We start from the raw sequence: 22,709 nt of genomic DNA, 5'->3' as shown, positions 1-22,709 counted from the left end.
TCCTTTTAGACTCCAGAGGGAACATTCAAACAGTATTAATTCCTCTTGCTGGGAAAAGGGACAGCCTTTTCCCGGAGCAATCCATAACATCTGAATATAAAAATAAATACGAAGAGCGGGTGCGCTCTTAACCCCAAAGTGAGGAGGGAAAAAACCTGCCGGGAAGTTTGACGGCAGTGTATGTTTTTCCTGTTTCACCAGTGTCTGGGACAACATCTCTCACTGTGTTGCAGTCCACAACCAATATTTCTCTGTCTCTCTTTCTTTTCATCAATCTCTTTATAGATCCTCCTCCTTCTGTTGCTATCTTCGCCTTCTTTATCTTTACCCTCCCTCTCTCTCTCTTACTCTCTCTCTCTGCTGGATACCCTCTGTGCCAGTTAACTCACCACAAGCCAGAGGGAGGACCGCAAGAATGCTTAAATCAGCATAATTAGGCCTGTGTGTACTTTAAACACACACGTTTCCCCCAAGCCTGGACCCCTGCCACCCGTACACCGCTGTGTACGCAGCCACGGCCCGTCTCTTTGAGTCAATAAACACAAACAAATCAGTAGTCAGACTCACACACATTCGCACAGTACACACACAGATACCAAATGAAAACACACACATAAAATACATATGCAATACATGAGGTGAAAAATGATGCTGTATATCTCTCTCACCCACTGTAATCCTGTCTACTGAAGCTACCTCCCTCATACAGCTGCCCCCCGCTCCTCCACCCCCTTGGCCAAACCACCATCACCGCAGTAACACAGTTTGACCCTTTACACTCTGTAGCTGACAGGGGAGGAAGCTAAATGAGTTTAATATGGGAGCCTCGCACTGAGAAACTGCACGTTTGTTGAAAAATTTCCATAAGCAAGCCGGTAAAAATTAAGCATGAGCATGCACTAAAACAATGGCAGGGATCTCAATTGAGTTTGTGGTTTTTAGTCCCACACACATCTGCATGTGTTTTAGGTTTCAGTGGTGCATTAACAAACAACTGCCTCCCAGCAAATCCATGGTGCTCGGCTGCATGTGGGGATTATCAGTAGTCATTACAGACCATTTAATAATAATCACCACCATCAAAAACGAATCAGTCCAAGCATGTGATATTCGGATGGCCCATATCACCGGCTGAGTGGATCATATTAGTGAAGATGAAAACTGATTAGACGATGTTTGGCATTTCTTCTCATTTTAATTATCATATAATAGGGATCCACACGTTGTCAGCAGCTTATTATTGTCTTTATCTACATTTTTTCATGACGTGTGGGACAAAGTGTGTCTCATCTGTGTGTGATAAGAGCAACTACAGAGATGAATGTACAGTATCAAAACACTCAACAGAACAGTTCGAAAGTCAGTTACTAAGGCCTACCATAAAGGCGTCCAATAAAAACATTACACTCCCTCTCTTAGGAGCTCAAACACTCCCGGCTCCCGAGGAAACTTCAGGTGCATATGGACACTGCAAGAGAGGCCTGCGCTTGCACAAACAGAGCACCGAACACATCAAAACAACAAAGCCGAAACTCATGCAAGTGTGAATAAGTAGAGGTGTGCCAATGTTTCGAACTAGCACAATATTAAAAGCCTTGTAGCCACTGAGCCTACGGCTTTGTACATTCATTTCCATTCCAAAGATATGCATGGAGAACAAGTAACTCCAGTACTGAATATTACTTATGCCACTGCCTTTGGAAGTACAGTGGTGTTGCCATGGAGTTTATATGTCACTAAAGCAAAACATGAAGTTAATTTGATTTCCATTTTTAACATCACCCGCCTCAAAAACAGATACATTTTATGGGTCCTCGGCTTACTTTCCTCTTGGCATTCAGAAAGTGATCAGAACGCCATGCTCAGTCTACTTAGAAAAATATTTTGTCAGCAGCATTTGATCAAAGTGGTGTGATACTGTTTATATGAGGGCACACACTGCAAACTAGCCACAAAGAAGCCACTCTCTGTGTCTCTCTCTGTCTGTCTCACACAGGCTTGAACACACTCTTTTCTCTGTTTGTGCGCTCACACAGCTGTGGATCTTGCACAGGGTTCAACCAAGGTAAAGATATGGTATATTACGCAATGGCTTATAGATTTTTCCACCCCTGGCAGGCTGCCAGCTCTCTCAACAGGAGAGAGAGAGAGGGAGGGAGAGAGCGGGACCGAGAGAGAGAGAGAAGGGGAGAGAGTGAGGATCAGAGAGCAGCACACTTTGTTCCACAAAGTCTGATTCACTAACTGGATTCACTGGCTGCCTTGCTGGGACTGCAGGCCTCTGTGGCCAGTAGTTACACTGAGGAAATAGGGCTGAACAAAAGCGTGTGTGTGTGTGTTTTGGTTCTGTGTGTGTGTTACTTGATATAATAATGTGAGTATAGACTGTTGGTGCATGGTGGTTGGAAGATTGTTGGTGCATTTGCGTCAAGTACATATATTTATTTAGGTCTGTTGGATATTTCAGCTATCGCTCCCTCGGGCAAAACACACACACACACACACACACACACACACACACACACACACACACACACACACACACACACACACACACTACCACACATACACACACACAGTGCAGGCAAAAAATAAATGACCTTAGGTAGTCATTCAGCACAGTGGGCTGTAGTGGTTATATAGTAGGTCCAATGTATTTACATCAACTATGATTTAAAGATACAGTAAACCTACTTGCACGAGTTAAAGCGTTATATGCAGAACAGCGATTGTAAAAGCTGCATTTATTGTAACTTTTTAATGCTTTTCATTTCTTGAAGCATGCAAAGTTATTTGACAAAGAAAAACAGTCATCAGATGGCAATGTTGTACTGTGAAATTGCATAAATAGATTCCTTTGACATGAACAACAAAAACTCTAATGTGCATGGATGACAGACATTTCATTGGAGACTACTTCCAAAACGAGACTTGGAAGAGTCAGCAAGAGCAGCCCAATCTGTTTCGAATCAGACGCTCGCCTGTCAGGATGATCAATCTGACTGTTTTCTTGATTTACTTACCGCGTACGTGACATGCATATGTTAATGAAACTTGTGCGTTTCTCATATCAGTCTTGTCCATATTCTCCCGCCTGGATTAAGAAGGCAGACATACTGTTCACGCACAAGGCATAGAAATGCTTTCACAGAGCTGATTTGGCGTAGATCATGCGCACAGAGGTTCCCCCTATTCTTTTAATTGGGCCCTTGATGCTCGACATAGGGTGTACTTCCTCTAATTAGCTATATCTATAGCGTATGGGAGGGTGTATGAATGCATGCATGTGTAAAATCCTCTTTTGAGCAACTCCTAACTAACTAAGAGCTTTAATTTCACGCTAGGCTGCATTGTCCCATTCAGTGGGGTTACCCCCACAAAAAAGCCTCTGAGAAAATCAAAAAGAACGAAAAACACACCAATGAGCGACAGAGGAGGGGGATGGAGAAAGACACAGAGAGAGAGGGAGAGACAAACAACAACAACAACAACAACCGAAGCTCATCCTAGAACAATGGAGATCTCTCACTAACCGTTACTTCGCTTTTAAAGGGAGCTAATTGAGGAGGTGGAGGGGGTGGAGGAAGAGGAGGAGGATGAAGGTGAAGGGCAGCTGCGAGGAGAGCACAGTACTCATCCCTGGGTTCCTCACGGGTTCCTCACATTTCCACTATCTGCTCATCTTAATCAGTTGCTGGCAAACCTAAGTATTCTCACTTTAAATTACTGTAAACTGCTAGTTGTTACACCTTTGACAAGCAATCCTGAGAAAAATAATAACTTACAGAGGGAGAAAAATCCAATTATCAATCAATAACACATTCATATTACGTACCTAATTTTTTCTCTCTCTTAAGAATAAAATGATATCAAGTAGTGAACGTTGCAACAAGAAAAGCTCCAAGTGATAATTGAGTATATTTAGTGTTGGAGTACTTTCTACTTTCATGACAAAAGCTGGCGAAGGCTGAAATCAGGGAGACGTTCCCAGAATCAGCACACTGGAGTGATTTTAACTCTGTCGCTCCTGTCTGTCTATCTGTCTATAACATATGTGACTGTTCTGTCTGATTTCAGATGAGTGTGTGTACGTGTGTGTACTTGGTAAGCACAACTATATCACAAACCAACATAAGACCGCTATAGGGGCTGCCCGCTTCCACTGGCCACAGTTCAGCCTAAACCTAATCCACACTAGGAGGCAGAGGACAGGGGGGAGGCTATATTTACATGGAAACACACAAACATATATCTGCATACACAAAGACACATACACACACACACACACACACACACACACACACACACACACACACACACACACACACACAAACACGCATGCCCATCTATCCAGGGGACAGCCACCTATTACCCTGTTGTGCCAACTGCCTCGGTTAAGCATGATAAATCCATTTAGTATGGGCAGTCAGGAAGACTGCACAGATAAGGGATGAGCAGAGTACCACAGTGGTGGATTTAACCCACCTCCAAGACAGATTCACACACATTCACACAAACACGCACACACACACACACACACACACACACACACACACACACACACACACACACACACACACACACACACACACACACACACACACACACACACACACACACACACACACAGAGGAGGGCTGGCTACAAGCTGCCTCAGGATTTAGCTTGGGGCCTTTCAGGCTCTTCCCATTGCAAATTTTTTAAATGCTCAAAACAAAAACTACGATTTTATGAATGCAAACACATTTAACTTTTAACATGTGATTTCAAATATTTGAACTTGGGATGAACTCGATTTGAGCAGTTTAAAAAAACCTCAGGATTGAACACAAATCCCTCACACAAATCAAGTGGGGATTTTTTCCGTCCATGTAATCAAAATTTATTCAGAAACTGCTTAACTGACATGGACATGTTGTGCCATTTCCCACTCCCCGGTGCTCCTTCCTCCGTCCCATCCCTCCATCCCTGCCTACCAGCTCTCGCTCTGGGCCAAGCAGTGTAAGGTGGACCTGGTCTGCTTCCAGCAGAAAGGATGAATAAGTAAAAAGAACACAATGTACCCCTGGGTTCTGCCTGCAACCCACTGCCTGCCTGGCGTCCTGGCACAGTTGGCAGGCCACTTTTACCCAGCCTACCGTCCACTATAGCAAACCTATTCTCTGCTGCCTGTGCTATGCCTACCAAACAGCTCAGTGTGAGCAGGATTAGGGTGTGTGTGTGTGTGTGTGTGTGTGTGTGTGTGTGTGTGTGTGTGTGTGTGTGTGTGTGTGTGTGTGTGTGTGTGGGGTGCAAAGTGACGCCAGTAAGGCTTGGTATGTTACCAGATAATGCAGGCCCACCTCAGCTTACACCAGCACAGAGGCCATCGCCGTCCGGTCCTAGTGAAACCAGAACTGAGGGCTGACGCAGGAGAGTCATCGGCCCAAAACGGGGAAGAAGTAAGAAACACACACATACTGTATGCATGCACAGAAACACACACACATGAACAGCTATTATGGCCAGGAGAATGTCTTGAATGTCTGACCTTCAATAAACTGAAAAATTTGACTTAAAGTGACAAATATGTAAAAACAGGAAGAAAAAATACAATAGAACTGGGCTCAAAGAAAGATGGAAAGATTCATTAAAAATAGGACAATGTAGGCAAACTGCTTGTGTGGGTTCCAAACATATTGCAACACAGACTTCATGTTTCTCCATATGCGCTGATTCACAAACACTCGTTTGTTGAGATGATAGGTGCCTTCATCTCCATCACCAGACATTTAACTACAAAATCTCAACTTTTTTTCTGTTGCTATAGCTGTATGGCATTGCGACAGTATGTATAGCTTTCACTGCACGCTTTCAAGTGCTTTGCCAGTCTGCACGGCTGAGTGAATTTCAAGCACTCATTTGATCTTCAAATCTAAAAAAAAAAAACACTTCAGAACTGCAAATAATTGGACATGAAGCGCTCACGAGCGAGAATTGATCGTCCAAATAAAACTTTTTGCGTGTGAACTGTGCGGGTAATAGTTAAACAATCTCCCGCACAGTGTCAGACATCTCATCAGCTTGCAGCAAAGCTTCAGAAGTTGGCAGTGTTCATGAAGCGCGCTGTAGTAGACGCGCAGCCCACATCTCGTTTGGATAAGCAGGACTTAACTGGAGTCTGAAATAATTGATTTCAAAAACGCAGCATACAAAAGTTTTAATTAACGACGCCTCCGCGACCTTCATACGACATTAAAACTTTATGCTAATGCATTTCCGTCACAGGGATGTGAAACAATGCCACGTAGCCCGTAAAAAACACTCTCGGTGCTGTTTGGCAAATTGCATGTGTACACTTTTGGCTGATCTGGTCCGTTACCTACCAGGCCATTCCAGCAAAGCTTTTATCAGCATTAATAATACATAGTAGATTGTTTACACCAGTTTTACATGTTGTTGTTTTTTGTATGATTTGTGAATTATTTACATGCCTGAGATCGAAGAACACATCTTAATGGAGTCAGACAGAAAGTACATAATTCATCCATTTGTGCATGGGTGTGGACACGCGTCCGCGCGCGACACACACACACACACACACACACACACACACACACACACACACACACACACACACACAAAGAAACAACAAACAATCCCGCCTTACTCCGTATCAAACCACAAATCAATAAAACTGGCGATTAAAGAAAAATTCAAGCCAAGTTTAAATTACAGGTGTTATCAGAGAACTGTCTCCTCTGCCCGCCAACATGACGCACGTTACCAAGTTAATTTGTGACTGGTGTTTATATCCTCTAAATACAAACACAAGTTCTCAATGAGATATGAGAGAATGCAAACACATCCGTACTGCTTGATATCCATCAGCAGGGCCGGGAGTCGTTATAACAGCAGCCTAAGCAGATCAATATGTATCGCATACTGGCAGCACGAGTCCATGCGGCGTTCGTGTGAGAGGATCTGCTGCCAATTAATTTTAATTAATGGAAAGAAAGAGGAAACTCGATGCGGACCTCTCTCTGCCTCATACCACCAGGCTTGGAAAATTATCTGTACTAAATATGCAGTAGGGCTGTTGGACTTATTTTACGGATCAAATAGACTATTGATTAGAACATGTCTGCCTCACTGTTCAAAACTCTCAGACGCCAGAAAGGTCAAAAGATAATAACTGGTGTAATTAATTTAGACACAGGCTTTTTTTTTTAGTTTGGTACAGTACTACTAAAAATATTATGTGTGATGTGATGAAACATACATTTGGCTCTCAGCAGTGCCGTCTTCTTTGTTTGTGACTACTCAGTAAAAACACTGAAGTCTGGTTAGAAGGCCTGAAATAACACCGAGAAGGAATCCACATGTTTTCCACGGAGCTCGTCAAACGACAGACTGTTCTGTTTAAGGAAAGGAATGATTACAATTCCTCTGCTTTATCCCATATGGCATACAACTTTTATACTACCGCAAATAGATTTAGAAAAAAAAGAAATATTATGTCGACTTATAGTAACGCAAAACAATGTCACTCAGTAAAAAAGAGAGATGAGGGCGGCAGGCCGTGACCTTACTGCACCACTGAAAAATGTTACGCACATGCCATAATTTTTAAAAAGTGACTTTATAGTACAAAAAAACATTTCACAGTGTAAACTAGTGCATTAAAATATAGTGTATAACCTCAATACCTACATGTCGAGGCTGAATAACGTGTGCATGTTGCAACCCATTCGGGATATTGGAGGCTCTCGGCCTCAGACAAATAAATCCACACCATACAGACAAAAACTAAAGACAATCCGGTCATATTCAAAATGATTATTAAAGATGATGGATGATGAAATACTGACACATAAAATCACTTTTACAGAGATGTTTTTTAAATATATAAGCCGAGCAGCAGAGAGGGAGAGAAACGGTGCTGTGGCGGCCTGAAGCTGAACCCCGGCGCGTCTGTAACTCTCATCTGTTAACTCTGCAGTGGCTGAAAATCTGCATCTGTGAACTATATACTGATTATAAAACTTATCTTTTAATATGTATTCATTCACAGCGGTTAAGAAAGCGCGGCGCTGCCAAGAAAAACATAAAATGGGTCATTTATAGCTTGACCTTTGCTGTTGGGAGCTGTTATATGATCTTGTTTAAATCAGACAAAAGTAGACTGATTATACTGTGAAACAAGACATATTCATCACATGACAGGAATATACAAACTGTGATCAAGATTCATAAAAAAAGAAGAGATAACAGGCTTTTATCTTACTTGTGTCAAATCGGCTTAAAGGTCAACCTAGCCTTTGTTATTGTGAAGGAATTAAACTTTCATTTGTAATGTGAATTTTTTACAAATTGTTTACAAAAATATAAATGTATTAAAGTCTGGTTTCAGTCACTGAGCTGATAAAAAAAGATCACTCTGACTCATTTATATTAAGTGTCAGAGGTGCGTGGTGAGGACCGCAACTTACACAGGTCAAAGCTGAGACTGTTTGTCCAATAACGCACAAAACTGATCTGAATATTTACAGTGAATATTTTATAATTAACAAACAATAATTAACACTGATTGACCTGTACACAACTTTGTAACTGAACGATTCCTCAAACGGCCTTTGATATTACGCACAAGGTAAAGCGAGACTTTTTAGTGTTAACCCCTCAAAAGCTCAATTTCACGCTCTCTTTAATATGAATAGCTAACCAAACTGAAAAACATATAGGTCTGAATAATATCTCTACTGCTTCTAAAGGTAAACTGTATTTTCTGTTAATCAAACTGAAACATGCTGCTCAGACTCTGCACGCGCTCGCACACACACACCTACACAAACACACACATACACAAACACACAACCTCCCCTCTGTCGCCTTCGGGATACATAAAAAACTTAGTTTTAATTCAAAACGATGCTGCTGAAATTGAATTCACTAAACGAGGGACAGTTATGAATGTGTCCACAGTGACCCCACAAGCCCCCAACTCAGACAGCGGGTGAAGACCGGCAGAGCTCGCGAACAGTCGCGGGTCAGAAACCTTCCTATAAAATAATAAACTGTCCACAACTCAGCAGCCGTATCAGAAGTCTATCCGTAGTTTATTATATTTGTCGACAAAGCCGATTAAAGCCTCGGGCTGGTTGTAATTAATCGCTAACTGTCAGAGCACCGAGCCCTTCTTCCCCTTTCTCCAGCCTCCGTTTTATATTAAATAGATTTGGGAGAAGCGCCATTTTCTCTCCAAACCATGCGCAATGAGACGCACAAGAAAGCCCGTTGGAGGAGTGCCATTAAAAAGAAAGGGGGAGAGTGAGAGCGCGAGAGAGGGAGAGAGAGAGGGAGGTTAAACACTATCGGGGAAAAGAGAGCAGAGCTGGAAAAAAGGTCCTTAAAACGCAACAAATGACAAGCAGCAGCACGACAGACAGCACAACACTGTGACCATGTAAACCGGAGGCGCACTACGCCTGAGGGAAAAAAAAGCAACGAAGAGGAGCAATGAAATACGGCGATTATTTTCATACCTGTGTCAAGCAGTAAGGGGAGTACATGGTTGTGTCTAGAGATGAAAATTGGAGTTGTTGATAATAAAGTTGGATGGAGGTTCGCTGCGGTGCCGCATTGCAAAGCCGCTGTGGCTCAGTCCAGGCTGTAACCCCGCCTCACTCGCAGTGAAAGCTCCGCACTAACTTTAGGGGAAAGTTTTTGCTGCTCTCTCTCTCTCCCTCCCTCTTTCTTTCTAGCTCTCTCCCTCTCTCTCCCGCCCCGCTTCTCTCTCAGATCGACACGAACATAACTGGATATTTGAAATTATCACCAACTCTTGAAGTTATTCTTTGTAGGGGGAAAAAAAAGAATCAGTGCTTCGGTAGAAGAGAGATCGTTGCACATACAGTATTCTTGCAGCCCTGCAGGGGCTTATAGTGCGCCTGCGGTGCTCTGTGGTGAGTTCAGTCACCTAATCGTGTTTTACGATATTTTTAAAAAAAAAAATCCTTTTTGGAATATCTGAAATATTTGTATAATTTAACCACCTGTACTCGCAGCTCTGCAAGGCGCCTCCTACTTAAATTTACTATTGAAATGCAATTTTTCTGCATTTGTTCTGTTCTTCCCGTCAGATTGCGAAAAGCATCAAGGTGCTGGTTAAATGGTTACTGAATTTCGAGTTATTATAAAGTGACATAGAACAATCAATCTATCTATCTATCTATCTATCTATCTATCTATCTATCTATCTATCTATCTATCTATCTATCTATCTATCTATCTATCTATCTATCTATCTATCTATCTATCTATCTATCTATCTATAATAACCTTAAGTTGTTTTCTTAAAAAAAAAAAAAGAGTTACTTTACATTGATACAACTGACAATTTGTGTTAGTATCTCAATGGTGTGTTAATGCTGACTTTCATCTCCTGGTTGTTTTTTATATATGGCCAACATGTTTTTTTAATCTTTGTTTTATTTCCTGTGGTATCAATTGCATATTGATGTTTATAGAATTTAATTTTAATAGTATTATAATATGAAACCAATCTTTAAAAACATTAGTGGTAAGTACAGAACAAACTGATGATTTGAGGAGGCAGATTTCCTCAAAATGATCCTTTTTCAACTTTCATATCCCTTGTTCAAAATGCAGAAGTGGACCCAACTGTGACGAAAATAGAAACAGAGGTTTGAAATTTACAACTCAGATTTTGCTGTGATATGTTGTCGGCCCGTCAGCTGGAGGGTGACATAAAGCTCTCTACACACACAAACCAACTCAAGTGTCTTAAGTGGAGGGGGCCCCATGTCCTTAACTTGAGTATTTGTTACTGTAAATTAAACGTGTGCTGTTGACGCAGCTGAAACATCAGCTCAAATGTGGACAAAAATGTGTTTTTAAAGTAATTTTACAATGTGTCACAGCTGGATTTGAGGCCTGATCCTGCCAGCATCACTGTGGCTAAAGACACTGTACAGTTTGGGGTTGAGGAGCTCCTCATTTTAAAGTTAAAAACCAACACCACACAACACAATATGTTTGCAACAGAAAAAGCACAGTAATATTCTCACTATTTCTAGGGACCTCCCAGCATGCTGAACAAGGCAACCGAACAAGTCCAAAGTTATTACAGCAAGTTGCAATATTTGCAGTCTGAACGATTGTAATTTATTCTCCTTTTTAACCAATTCCAAGTCATATTCTAGTGTGCTGTATATGTACACAGAGGGAAAAGATACCTGAACTTGGACAAAGTGGTCTAAACCAGTTTCATTGTGACTCCTATTGTATGGAAGCGATATACTCTGCTTCTAATCAGGCTTGGCTCTATCCTCACCCGCTCCCTGCTTCTCAGCCTAATCAAACTCATATATGCAGGCAGAGTGCCTGCAATTATACATAAGCCCCTGCCTTGTGCATGTGTGCGAGCAAGAGTGCGTGCACAAGCATTGTGAGAGTGTTTAGAAGTGTGTGAATACAATTCTGTATATGCATATGTCTGAGAGTGTGCAAGTCTTGCAAGATGTGTGTGTGTGTGTGTGTGTGTGTGTGTGTGTGTGTGTGTGTGTGTGTGTGTGTGTGTGTGTGTGTGTGTGTGTGTGTGTGTGCACAAGGGTGCGGTTTCGGGGGTTGAAGTCACCCCAGTGCTTGAATGCCAAGTTTTTCAGGGGGATATGAAGCTGTGCAGCTTTACGAGACCTCAGCCTATGTAGGATACTTAGACACTCACACCACAGACACATGTGCATATAATGTACAGCATACAAACATATATGAGCACAGCACAAATGTCTTATGAGATACACAGACTTGAACAGCTATAAGAGGAATTCACTTAAAAGCTAAATAAAAAGTGCAAGAAAGTGAAGGATACTGAGGTGTAGTCTACTCCTTTCCCATACTCTCTCCTCTTTCCAAACCACACCCCACCACGGCACAGGCCCAAACCCTGAAGCCTTTGTGTGCTCCCTCGCTTTCCCCTTCTCTCTTTCCCTTTTTCTGTTTCTCAGTGGCTGTTTCTAGCAACCTTTTTCTCTTTTTCTATGTTATAACCTCTTGCTGTTCTCTCTCTCTCTCTCTCTCTCTCTCTCTCTCTCTCTCTCTCTCTCTCTCTCTCTCTCTCTCTCTCTCTCTCTCTCTCTCTCTCTCTCTCTCTCTCTCTCTCTCTCTCGGCTGTCCTCATCACACACATACACACACTGTCCCTTTTCGTCTGTCTGACTTTACTGGCCGTCTTTGTCTCTGGCTGCAGTCTGGGCCGAGACGTCCATCTCAGTATTCAACACAGGCGCTTGGCTATAACAAACAAACTATAGCAACCACAGGAGTTACAAAACACAGAAGCACAGGTTTTCTTTCCAAACTCTCTTTCTGTGTGTGCAGTCCTGTCTGACCGTCACTTATGAAAACCTCTCATAGGTGCACAGTATTCTAGCAGATCCGAGACTATGTTTGCTATCATAAAGCACATGAGAAAAACATATGGCGTGTCTAAAGTTAGTGTGTCGTGGTCTCCCCTTGACACACGGCACCACCCATATACTTGCTGTTTACCACTGCCTTTGGCTATGCCATTAAATATTGAAAGTGATGTAGCATACTGATACTGCCATTAGCATGCTAAATATGTGAGACAGGTGGTTGAGGCTCCCTTTTCAAAAGGCAGGAAATATGTGGACGGAAAATGTGTGTAACTGTAGCGTTTATACGCTGTACAGTGTAAATATTGTTTGAGTAAGCTGTTTATGTGTGCTCTGGGAGGGTGCACGCCAATCAAATGCATACAGGCATATGCATTTGGAGAGAAATGGCTGACTGGCCGTTATGGCTAACAAGCATATCATACACTGTGTGGATCCCAGAGACTATGGATCTGTTTGCAATCTGAGTGTGTGAGTAGTGCAATGTGTCACGCCAGCTGCTTTTTATGTATTTACTGTGTGCAATGGCTGCTCATACGTTTTACTCCAACTGGTTTGGATTATTCAGTTTCTACCATGTTTGCATTCGACGGGAAGAAAATGTATAGATTTATTTTCCTAGTCAGATGTCGTCATTCCTTAATTTAAGCGGTAAATGCAACATGTCAGATTACAGAACACAGGCGACAGGAAGTGTTTTCAAGGCAGTCTCACCAGATATCTGCAACATCAACCTGAAAGAAATGTGATGGGTTTTTTTGGGGGGGGGGGGTTTACAATTATATGACAAAGACCACATGCAGTACATATTAAACACAGAACACAGGGTCCTGCAAAAAATATCATGTCTTCAGTTTTGTAATGTTTTGCAGCATATTTTGTCCTCCAGGAGAAGAAAACGTGTCCAGAAACTACTGCTGATCATAAATAATATTTTTTTAAATATTTTTTGACATTATGAGGAAACACTGTGTTTTTGTAGGGCACTGCTTCCACACATCAGCATAGTCAATGAATAATTTCAGGACATTCATAATGATGACGTGCAGGAAGAAGTGCATAGATAGGCATGCTGGATGACGAATGTCAACACTTATAAATGTAGATCTATTTCGTGGATACATTAACCCCAGAACCTCATCCCCACACTGAGGTTTGACCCCATAAAAATGATTGTACTACATGCACCGATGAGCCTTTTTTACTCTGAGTGCCCTCCCTCTCTCAACGGCTGTAAATCTTTATAAAGAAAAGAAAGAGATTATTCTTAATGGACTGGGCTTGTTTGTGCGTCCAAGAAATAAATGTTGAATCATTAACATCACAGGGACAGATGAAAAGAGCTTATGATGTGTGCATGTGTGTGTATATACCCTATAAGTATCAGACACGAGGAAACATTCAGGCATCCCTGGGCCTCTAGGAGGATCGTCGTTCACCAGGTAGGTGTCAGTAGCCTAAAAAAAAAAAAACAAAGAAGGAGTTATTTACAAAGGCAAAAAATAGGATTTTATCAATTTATCTGCACAGCTATTTTGTTATATTATTAGCATCCCTCAAAGAACGTTAATCACAACCGTTTTTGGCACTGAGGCCTCAGAAATTTTAATGTTCACCTATTTTACTGAATGCTTGGACCCGTTATTTCAAATGAGACTCCAGTAAGAACAACACAATTACAATACATTTAATTTGGGAGGCATATAGAATATAGCAAAACATTGTGAATGTACAGTTCCTTTCAGTATTCACCTGATTTTTTTGGAGTAATTATCTACACTGTGCCAGTCCTGTGCAGTTAAAAAAAACTATCATTGCCACAAAATGTTGAGAATTCGTTTGGACTCAGAAGGATATTTGTGACCAGTTGTAACCTGGACTCACCCCAGTTACACACATTTTTCTATGCATCTCCTTGTGTGATAAACCAGTGCTTAAATGTTCCTGTACAATATGGGACAGTCCTATAACCCTCACTGGTCTAGTTTCTCCACAGAAAGCACAGCACTTACTAACAGCTCTTCCACTATACATCCCCAGCCAGACTGTCTGTAAGTACCAGTGTGTATGCATGCATGTGTGTGTAAGTGTTCATTCAGGGAGCTTCATTTGTATTCTAAGTCAAGCAGGCAGGCAGGCAGGGTTCTGGCAGGGCCTGGAGCTGTGAAATGGGCTCTCCTTGCAGTTCTGCCGTTGATTGGATCAACCTATCCCACTCTACTTACCCGAAGGGAGCCCAAATCCCACAGCCGCTGTGCTGTTCTGTGAAATCCTATTTCATTTCACAACTTTAACGGATAAAAAAGCGTGCACACACTCTTGTGCCAGCCTGAGACCCCATGCCACATTTGTTTAGCGAAACAGGAGCAGAGAGAAAACAGTGTATCTGCTGTATGGAAACGTTTAAATGCACACGCATATATAGTGTCACCCTCTTGAAAATAATATAATCACCTGCACGTATACACATTTTTTTTCTTTGCCTATGTACTCTCTGCCTCGCACGCAGCAACACACACAAGCACAGGCACACACCGACGCACACGTGCATGCCACTTACGCAGACACACAGACACAAACCCCATAATAAGAGCCAGACGTTGGCAGACCACACAGCCCTGAGTTGTGGTGAAAACAAAGGCTATTCATATCCTTCGCAATGAGAGGTCTGTACAGCTAACTCTCTTTCTCCCTCTCTCCCCCGTCTCTCCCCTCGGCTTTTTATTACAGATAATCTGCACTCGCAAACCTTCCATTTTTCTGCAATTGTGCGATTTCTAATCATCTTTATTAGTCCATAAACATGTTTTTTTTTTTTACATTTTTAGTCTCTTTTTATTGTTGAGGCCTCCAGCTCCTAAAGGGGGCAACACAGTGCCCATTGTTGAGTCTCAAGAAGAGGATGAAGCCAGGAAAGGAGTGAGAGAGGCCTGCTGATAAGGCAGCAAAGCATTATGGGAAGGGGGTAGCAGAGTTCCATAGATGCACACATACACATACATGCTACACACACACACACAAGACAAAATGCAAACACTCTGAGTCTGCCAGGCCACGTGTGTCTGATAATGAGATGATGCATCTGATTGGCTGCTGGTCAGAATGATGGCTGGGATCCACAGCACCTGTGTGGGGCTCCGCACCAGTGCGAGCCTGCCGATTGTACCAGCAATCAGACAACAATGCATCAGGTTTGCTGGAGCCTCTGTGATTGGTTGTGCTCGGCCAGAAACAGGGTCAGGTGCACGAGCAAGCCCCGACTGATTGGTTGAGTCAGAACCCAAAAAAGCTGCGGGTGGGAAAGGGCTGTTTTCATTGGCTGCCACTGCCTCATTCTGTCAGTGAATGGGACGTCTGGGTGGATGGGGACAACTGGTTCGACTGGGAGTGTGTGAGGAAACATGTATTTGAAAATATCTTCATACACATAAAGCCATTTATAAACACTAAATATCACTCTGATAGACCCTGTATCACCCATCCTATAACTTGAACTAAGTGTCTCAAAAACACACAAATAAGCAACTGCACTTATACAAAAGACGATTTGCTCTCATTTCATATTAACCAACCAACAAATAGGAATTTAAATGCTGTCTTTATGTTGTCAGCCAAAGAGACAGGTGCTGATGAACCTCAGTCCCATTGTGAAACAGTGAATAACACAAAGCTAATGAATAGGCTAAGCTCAGTACCTGCCACTGGGGAGGCCAGAACATACTGACTCCCTTTGTAGTAAACCCCAAAAAACTCCAGGCCCCCAAACACTCTCTCCTGCAGCAGTGTATGAATTATATATTGTACTATATATATAGAACATATGCCCAGCCCATATGGCCAGCCCTGAGCGAAAAAATCTCAAAGCCCTCCTTAATTAACATTTTAGAGGGAAGATTCGGAGGCGGGAGATTGAGTCAGTGACCTATTTGGAGTCCATCATCGCCCAATGTAAATGTGTTAATTGAGACAGATTTTCCCACTCCGCAAACATGCAGGGGATGCGATGGAGGATTTTTCTTCTTTTTTTTGTCTCAGCCATCTGATCTAAGGTAGGGGTATAGGATCTGTTTTAAACTGCATTTCCTGCTGCCTCCGCTGACAAAAGAATACACTTCTCTTTCACTCTCTCTTTTTCTATCGCACACAGTCCTTCCTTGGCTCACTCTCTATCTGTCTCTCTCTCTCTGTCTCTGGGTGTATGTGTTGACGACCATATGGCCAAATTCTTTGGAGGTGAGATCTCCAAAAACCTGCTCACACACTTGTGCGCACACTCTCACACATGTACTCACACACACATACACCTCCACAGAGCTTTGTGTATGAAAGGCCCTGATGGTGGAATTTGTTCTCAGATGGCTCCATTTTAAAGCACATGAATGGCAACATATCAATGATCCTCCTCTCTATCTTTCTGTCTTTCTACATCTCACATTTGCAGCTACACACAAACACACACACACACACACACACACACACACACACACACACACACACACACACACACACACACACACACACACACACACACACACACACACACACACACACACACACACACTCACTTACACACTATTCATCACACACACAAAAGTTACACTGCTCACACACCTGGTGCGTCCCTCTCCTCCCTTTCCAGAAACCATTTATTCTGGCTGCTGCACAACCACCATCACTGCTGTCAGGCCATCTTTAAAAACTATAATTATTATCACCACCATTGTGTCTTAAATGCATTTTTATAATCATGATTTGGTGGCTGAAAATAACACTGCCAAGTTTAAAGCACGGGATAAAAATGGAGGGGCTGGGGGGTGGGGAGAGAGAAAGAGAAGAGAGTCCAGCCAACCTGCGTGAGATGGCAACCACTTCAAAGACGCCGGGCCGCACTGGCGATCTGTTCCACGGTGTGTGAGGGGTGTATGAAAGGCAGAAATGGCCGCCGTGTGAGTCCCTGCCAAAGCTACCTCAGGGAGAAATGTTGGAAAAATATGATTTTTCACACAGCCATCTCAGGGGGGGGTGAGGGGGAAAAACAGGGAGAATAAGAAAGAAGATGAGAAACTGAGGGGTCGCATTAAAAAAAGAAGGATAGATGGATGGCTGAGCAGAGTGGGGCTAATTATTTCACTCCACTTGTGGGTCCTGAAGGTTTTGTTGGATCAGAAGTACAGCCAAGATGTAGTGCTGAAGATTGCATTTGGCTTAATTGTGCAGTTGTGTTTTACACAATAGTAAACGGTGGGATTCTGGATAAGTCATGAGGCATACAGCGAGAACAGTTTCTGTTAAGGTGGCCTGACTGCATGAGGCAGGAGTATAAAATAATTTCACATGACTTAAGCAAAAAGCAATTGACTTATGCCTCAAATTCAGACGTGTTCGTGTGTGCATGTGTGTGTGTATAAAAAGTTCTAATATGCAAATAAGTGAGATGAAAGTTTTGCATGTAAGTAATAGATGTTGAACTATAGGAGCCCTAAGCTGTCCTTACTCAGTGTAAAAAAAAACACAAAAAAACCCCCATCGTTTCACCAAAACTGTTACGGTGAAACAAGTTTAAACAGAGCACACATTGTGACACACCCCAAGATTCGCTCAGTTTGGCAACTTGCCTGTCAACTAGTGATCTTGTTCGACAGGCTAGGCTATAGACTGTGGCCTTTAGATAATACCATGCCAATTGTAACACTGAACTTTCCAGGCTGCAACATCTCGCTGCCTCACTGCTTGCTCCATCCACTGTAGGTAACCCAACGCCACTGACACCTCTTTTCCTCCATGGATCAGTATTCAAGCTTTTTTTTAATGGTCTAACCACACTCAGTTAAGGCCTAGCCACACTGGCTAAGTGCATTTAACAAAGAGGTTTGGGCTGGTACAATCAGCCCTTTGTGTCACACAAGGACTGATCCATGGGGAGATTTTCTTGCGGTTATGGTTCTAATACAGCAGAGTTTACCACAAAGACCAGGAAGCATAGAGTTTCAATACAAAACACACACTCACACACACACAGACACACACTCAGTATGACTCAATGAGACAGCGTGTGGAGTTTATTTCAAATGTTTCGCCTACTTTCAATTTCAAAAATTACACTTTGAAAATGTTTTTAATAATAAAGCATGGTTCACGCCCACCTCTCAGCTTGGCACCAATAACAGTCTTGGCTTTGATTTGACTGACAGGTTCAGTAGTTGGCAGGTTTTCTCAACAACAACCGCAGTACAACCAACTGTGAAATTATAGACCCACAATCAAAACTAAATGAGGACTGTAATATCGCTGCCAATTATGAACCATTGTCTAATGTTGCGTTTAACTTAAGAAATATAGACAGATAATTGGACAGCTAACATCACAAATTACATGAAGCCTGCAATTTAACATTTTAAGCTCCTCCAGGCCTTTCTGCATTGGTGTGCAGGTATGACAGTGTGTCATGTCAGCTGTGGTCAACAAACCTTTTTGGCATGAGACCCCTTTGTAAAGTTATGCAACACTGATACTGAAAACAAATTAAAACATGCATTCACTTCCTGCTGTTGTGACAGAGTGCAGACAATGTGTCCTTCATGTGGGGCACAGGAATCAAGTTAGTCCTGTGAAGTTGGTTGATGATAATACATGTCATGGATGCTCTGTGTAATAATGCTGAGTAAAAGAGACATTTGCTTTTCGTTGATGATACTAAATATCCCCTCTACTCTGAATGTATAGATAATACTTTCTGTGTAATGCTTTGGAGAACCTTTGGCAAACAAAAAGACATATAAAGGAACCTTTGCACCATGTGTAATCAATACAAGGAATAACCAGCACAGAAACATTCATGTATGCTGCAAGATTTTGAAAATACAGTAATTTGTATTAACTATTGCACATCTTCTGCAGTATTGCTGATTACTTGTGTTGTGTCTTTTTATTGAGTATTTGTTGTCTCTATTGGTGAGACAAAGACATTTCCATTTCCAAATTACATCCAAATAGTGTTTCAGCCTATATAAAGTTTTACATTTTATTTGTAATGTATTTTTGAGCCAACATGTCTAATTCATGGAGTCCAATTGTGTGTAAGGAGTTACATTATTATTTCAACAGAAATATCTTATGTGTTTCAATTGTGGCTGTATTGCTTGCCTAGGTTGTATTTCTGTGTTACTTAGAAAAATATTTGTGGATAAAACCAAACACTCAAAAACGGAAGAACACATGAAATGCAGACACATTATGGTACATTTCACTGTAATCTCTTGAGTTAATCATAATAAAATGAATCAATAATGTAGGTCACAATTTCAGTAAATAATGAAAAAGCTATAACTTAAAGGATAATACAGATCATAAGGTAATAAAAGCAATAAAAAAGAGCCTGTTATTCTGTATTAAAATCTTAAACATTTTAGAGATGAGGATAAAAAACATATATTATTCACGTTCACATTGTTGTAGGATTTAGATAGATAAATCCGACCAGAGATTCATCCTCTTGATTTTCAGATCAAGTTATCTGCTTTTTATTCATGTTGCGTTCTCTATAAGCACTCTCAGCACTTGTTCTGGGGGGACAAACACGGTCTGTGTCTCACCTCACCTCCCCACCCCCTTGTAGTCGCTATAAAGTGTCATCAACTACGCAAATGAAGTGCCCATTGATAAAAACAGCAGCCGCCTCAGACAGTCCGGGTGCAAGGTGGAGGACGGCGCAGCAGCCCTGCGCCACGCTGACTTAAAGGATGCTTAAATATCATGATGATCAGGATAATCAAAATAAATACCGCCCACACTCTCTGTCCCTATATGCCGGCCTTTCATATCTCCTGTGCAGCAACCATCAGACTGCGCTCGCATGTGTGTTTTATTCTGTTTGATCTGAGTGAGCAGCGCAGGAGGATGAGCCCCCACTTTGTCAATCTGTGTGTACAGGGCCACTCAAACGCATCTGCAAACACATCAGCCTGTACGTTGTTAACCCATCAGTAAGGGTCTTTTCACTTACAGTAGGAAAGTGATTATTTTTATATTAGAGACTTAATGATGTCTTTGTTTACGGTTCAGGGACACAACGTGCACAAAATGACAAGACATGCAGTTCACAAAAAATGCAATGCACTCAACAAAATAAAGCTGCATTAAAAAGGCATTGTTAGGGAGCAATACATCTATAAGGCAATTAGCATAATTGTTGTTTTTTTCAAAATGAAAGTGAGTTTGGTTGTTTTTTAACTACTAGGCTACCGGTACTTCTGCACATGACACGCAGTCTATCTCTCCCTCTCTCTCTCTCTCACACACACACACACACACACACACACACACACACACACACACACACACACACACACACACACACACACACACACGCACACACACACGCACACACACACAGGTGCATTGGGCTGTTGTATGGTCATCTATGGCCTCACACACTCCAAAGTTACTTCTACCTGTATGCAACAAAGTGTTGATATTCTTACAGATACACGAAAAGGCAAAAAGATAACTGCAGGGATACAGTTGAACACATGCAATGTTAAGTGTATACTCAGTCTAGTAGACTTCACCCTATAAACCCAACAGAGAGGAACTATTGAGTTACACAGCACGTACCATTATAGCGCGGGGAGATCTGCCAACCCTCTCAATGCCCCATTTTCCTTTAAACGTTCAGCTTCCAAAAAAGTGAGAGAGGGAGTGAGGGCTGAGGGAGGAAGACTTGGTCTCTTCGCTGTTGCCGGAAGCAAAAAAAAGGACCTTTAAACAAGTTAGCCTTAGGCCCAGATAGAAAAAACACGCTCTTTCAAAAGTGGGTCCACTCTGCAAGAGATAGGAGGAAAAGAGGTAAGCAGCACCGAGCACTCCGTTTACCGCTGTTTGGCCTCAGATGAGCCCATGTCCAGCAGCCAGAAGTCAGGGAGACGTCTGCGTCAAAGTCCCGAGGTGCGTCCTTCAGCCGCCAAACTTGTCCAGCAGATTGGGAGACGCTTAAAACTCCCGCGAAATAATATTAATAACACGATTTTTTTTAAATGAATGGACGGAAGAGATTCTGCAAAGTAAGTTTTGTTTATATTATTCTTCCGTGTGTAGCCTTTGCAGTCTGGCAGCTTCTGTCTCCAAAACGTGTCCAAAAGCGGCTGTCTCCTGCGCCGCGCGTCCGATCTGTTTTACCCTCGTATCTCTCTCTCTCTCTCTCTCTCTCTCTCTCTCTCTCTCTCTCTCTCTCTCTCTCTCTCTCTCTCTCTCTCTCTCTCTCTCTCTCTCTCTCTCTCGCTCTCCCTCTCCCTCTCCCTCTCCCTCTCCCTCTCTCTCCTCTCGCTTGTTCTACACAAACATACACACACAGTTACACACAAACGGGGGGACACCCCTGGTCCCTCACCGCCTCCTCCTCAAAGCAGACAAGATGAAAGAGCAGCGTGGGGTTGTGCTTCTTCGAATCGCTATAACCTTCGCCGACAGCAGAATGCCTGCACAGCGACACGTAGCCCGGTCCGGCTTCAGCGGGGTTGTGTGTGGATGTCTCGGTGCGTAAAATGGAAGCTCTCCGTGCGCTGCGGTAGCGACGAAAGATACCCTAACACTTCCCTTCCCCAACAAATATCAGCCACAATATAGCTCACCTCACCAGCTTGCGCCCTTTCACGCACGCACACACAAGAAAAAATAATAACGGGGAATTGGGGCAGTTGTTTACAGTGAAAGTGGGGGCCGGTGCTTCAGCCGGCAGCGAGCATCGAACTGGTGAATTATTAGGTGAATTATTAATAAAGTGAGCGGTGTGCAGTCTGTCGTGGTGAGAGCGGAGCAGCCAGGGGAGCAGCTGGGGCTTTAGGAGCATTAGGAGAACCAGGGGCTAAATCACGGACGGCGGGGATTAGAGGCTGCAGTGGCTCCTACCTACCGCCTGCATGTATTGTAGGTTTCACTGTGCGATCGTGGCTGGGTCCGAGTAGAGCTGCTACGAGTTTGATTTGCGTATTTTTTAAATGTCAAAATCTGGAGCCAAGCTCAAGCAACAACAATAAAAAGGGTCATGAGTTTCATTTAAGGGAGTCACGTAGAACAAGTAATCTCCCAGTTTCCATGTAGCTGATCAAATTAACCAAAATATCAACAGTAGATAAGAGCAGGTTCAGAGGGACTTTCCACGTTTGGATTGGTAGGATAATGACAAATGCACCAGGTTAACTATTCTGTTCATAGTGTCATTCGTGGCAACTGTTAATGGCACCAGTGGTATTTTTTTTGCAAGCTTTAACTTTCAAAAACACTAACGCAGATTTA

At 42.5% G+C, this 22,709-nt stretch overlaps 2 protein-coding genes across 6 annotated transcripts in view; one reads left to right on the top strand and one right to left on the bottom strand.

The window, feature by feature from the left end:
• Positions 1-21,568, bottom strand: part of LOC133990173 (nuclear factor 1 X-type-like) — a gene marked incomplete in the record, with an annotated part of 106,904 nt that extends 85,336 nt beyond the window's left edge. For 3 of the 5 annotated variants that reach the window (XM_062428348.1, XM_062428368.1, XM_062428405.1), the window contains 2 exon segments: positions 13,793-13,876; positions 21,033-21,568. In XM_062428348.1, coding sequence (XP_062284332.1) covers positions 13,793-13,876; positions 21,033-21,035 — 87 coding nt within the window. 5 annotated transcript variants of the gene reach the window in all.
• Positions 1-22,709, top strand: part of LOC133990231 (transcription elongation factor 1 homolog) — a 91,593-nt gene that overhangs the window by 9,853 nt on the left and 59,031 nt on the right. The gene's annotated exons all lie outside the window — the stretch shown is intronic.

Source organism: Scomber scombrus, chromosome 2 (genome assembly GCF_963691925.1).
Source record: "Scomber scombrus chromosome 2, fScoSco1.1, whole genome shotgun sequence".
Lineage (NCBI taxonomy): Eukaryota > Metazoa > Chordata > Actinopteri > Scombriformes > Scombridae > Scomber > Scomber scombrus.
This window is presented reverse-complemented; position numbering and strand designations above follow the sequence as displayed.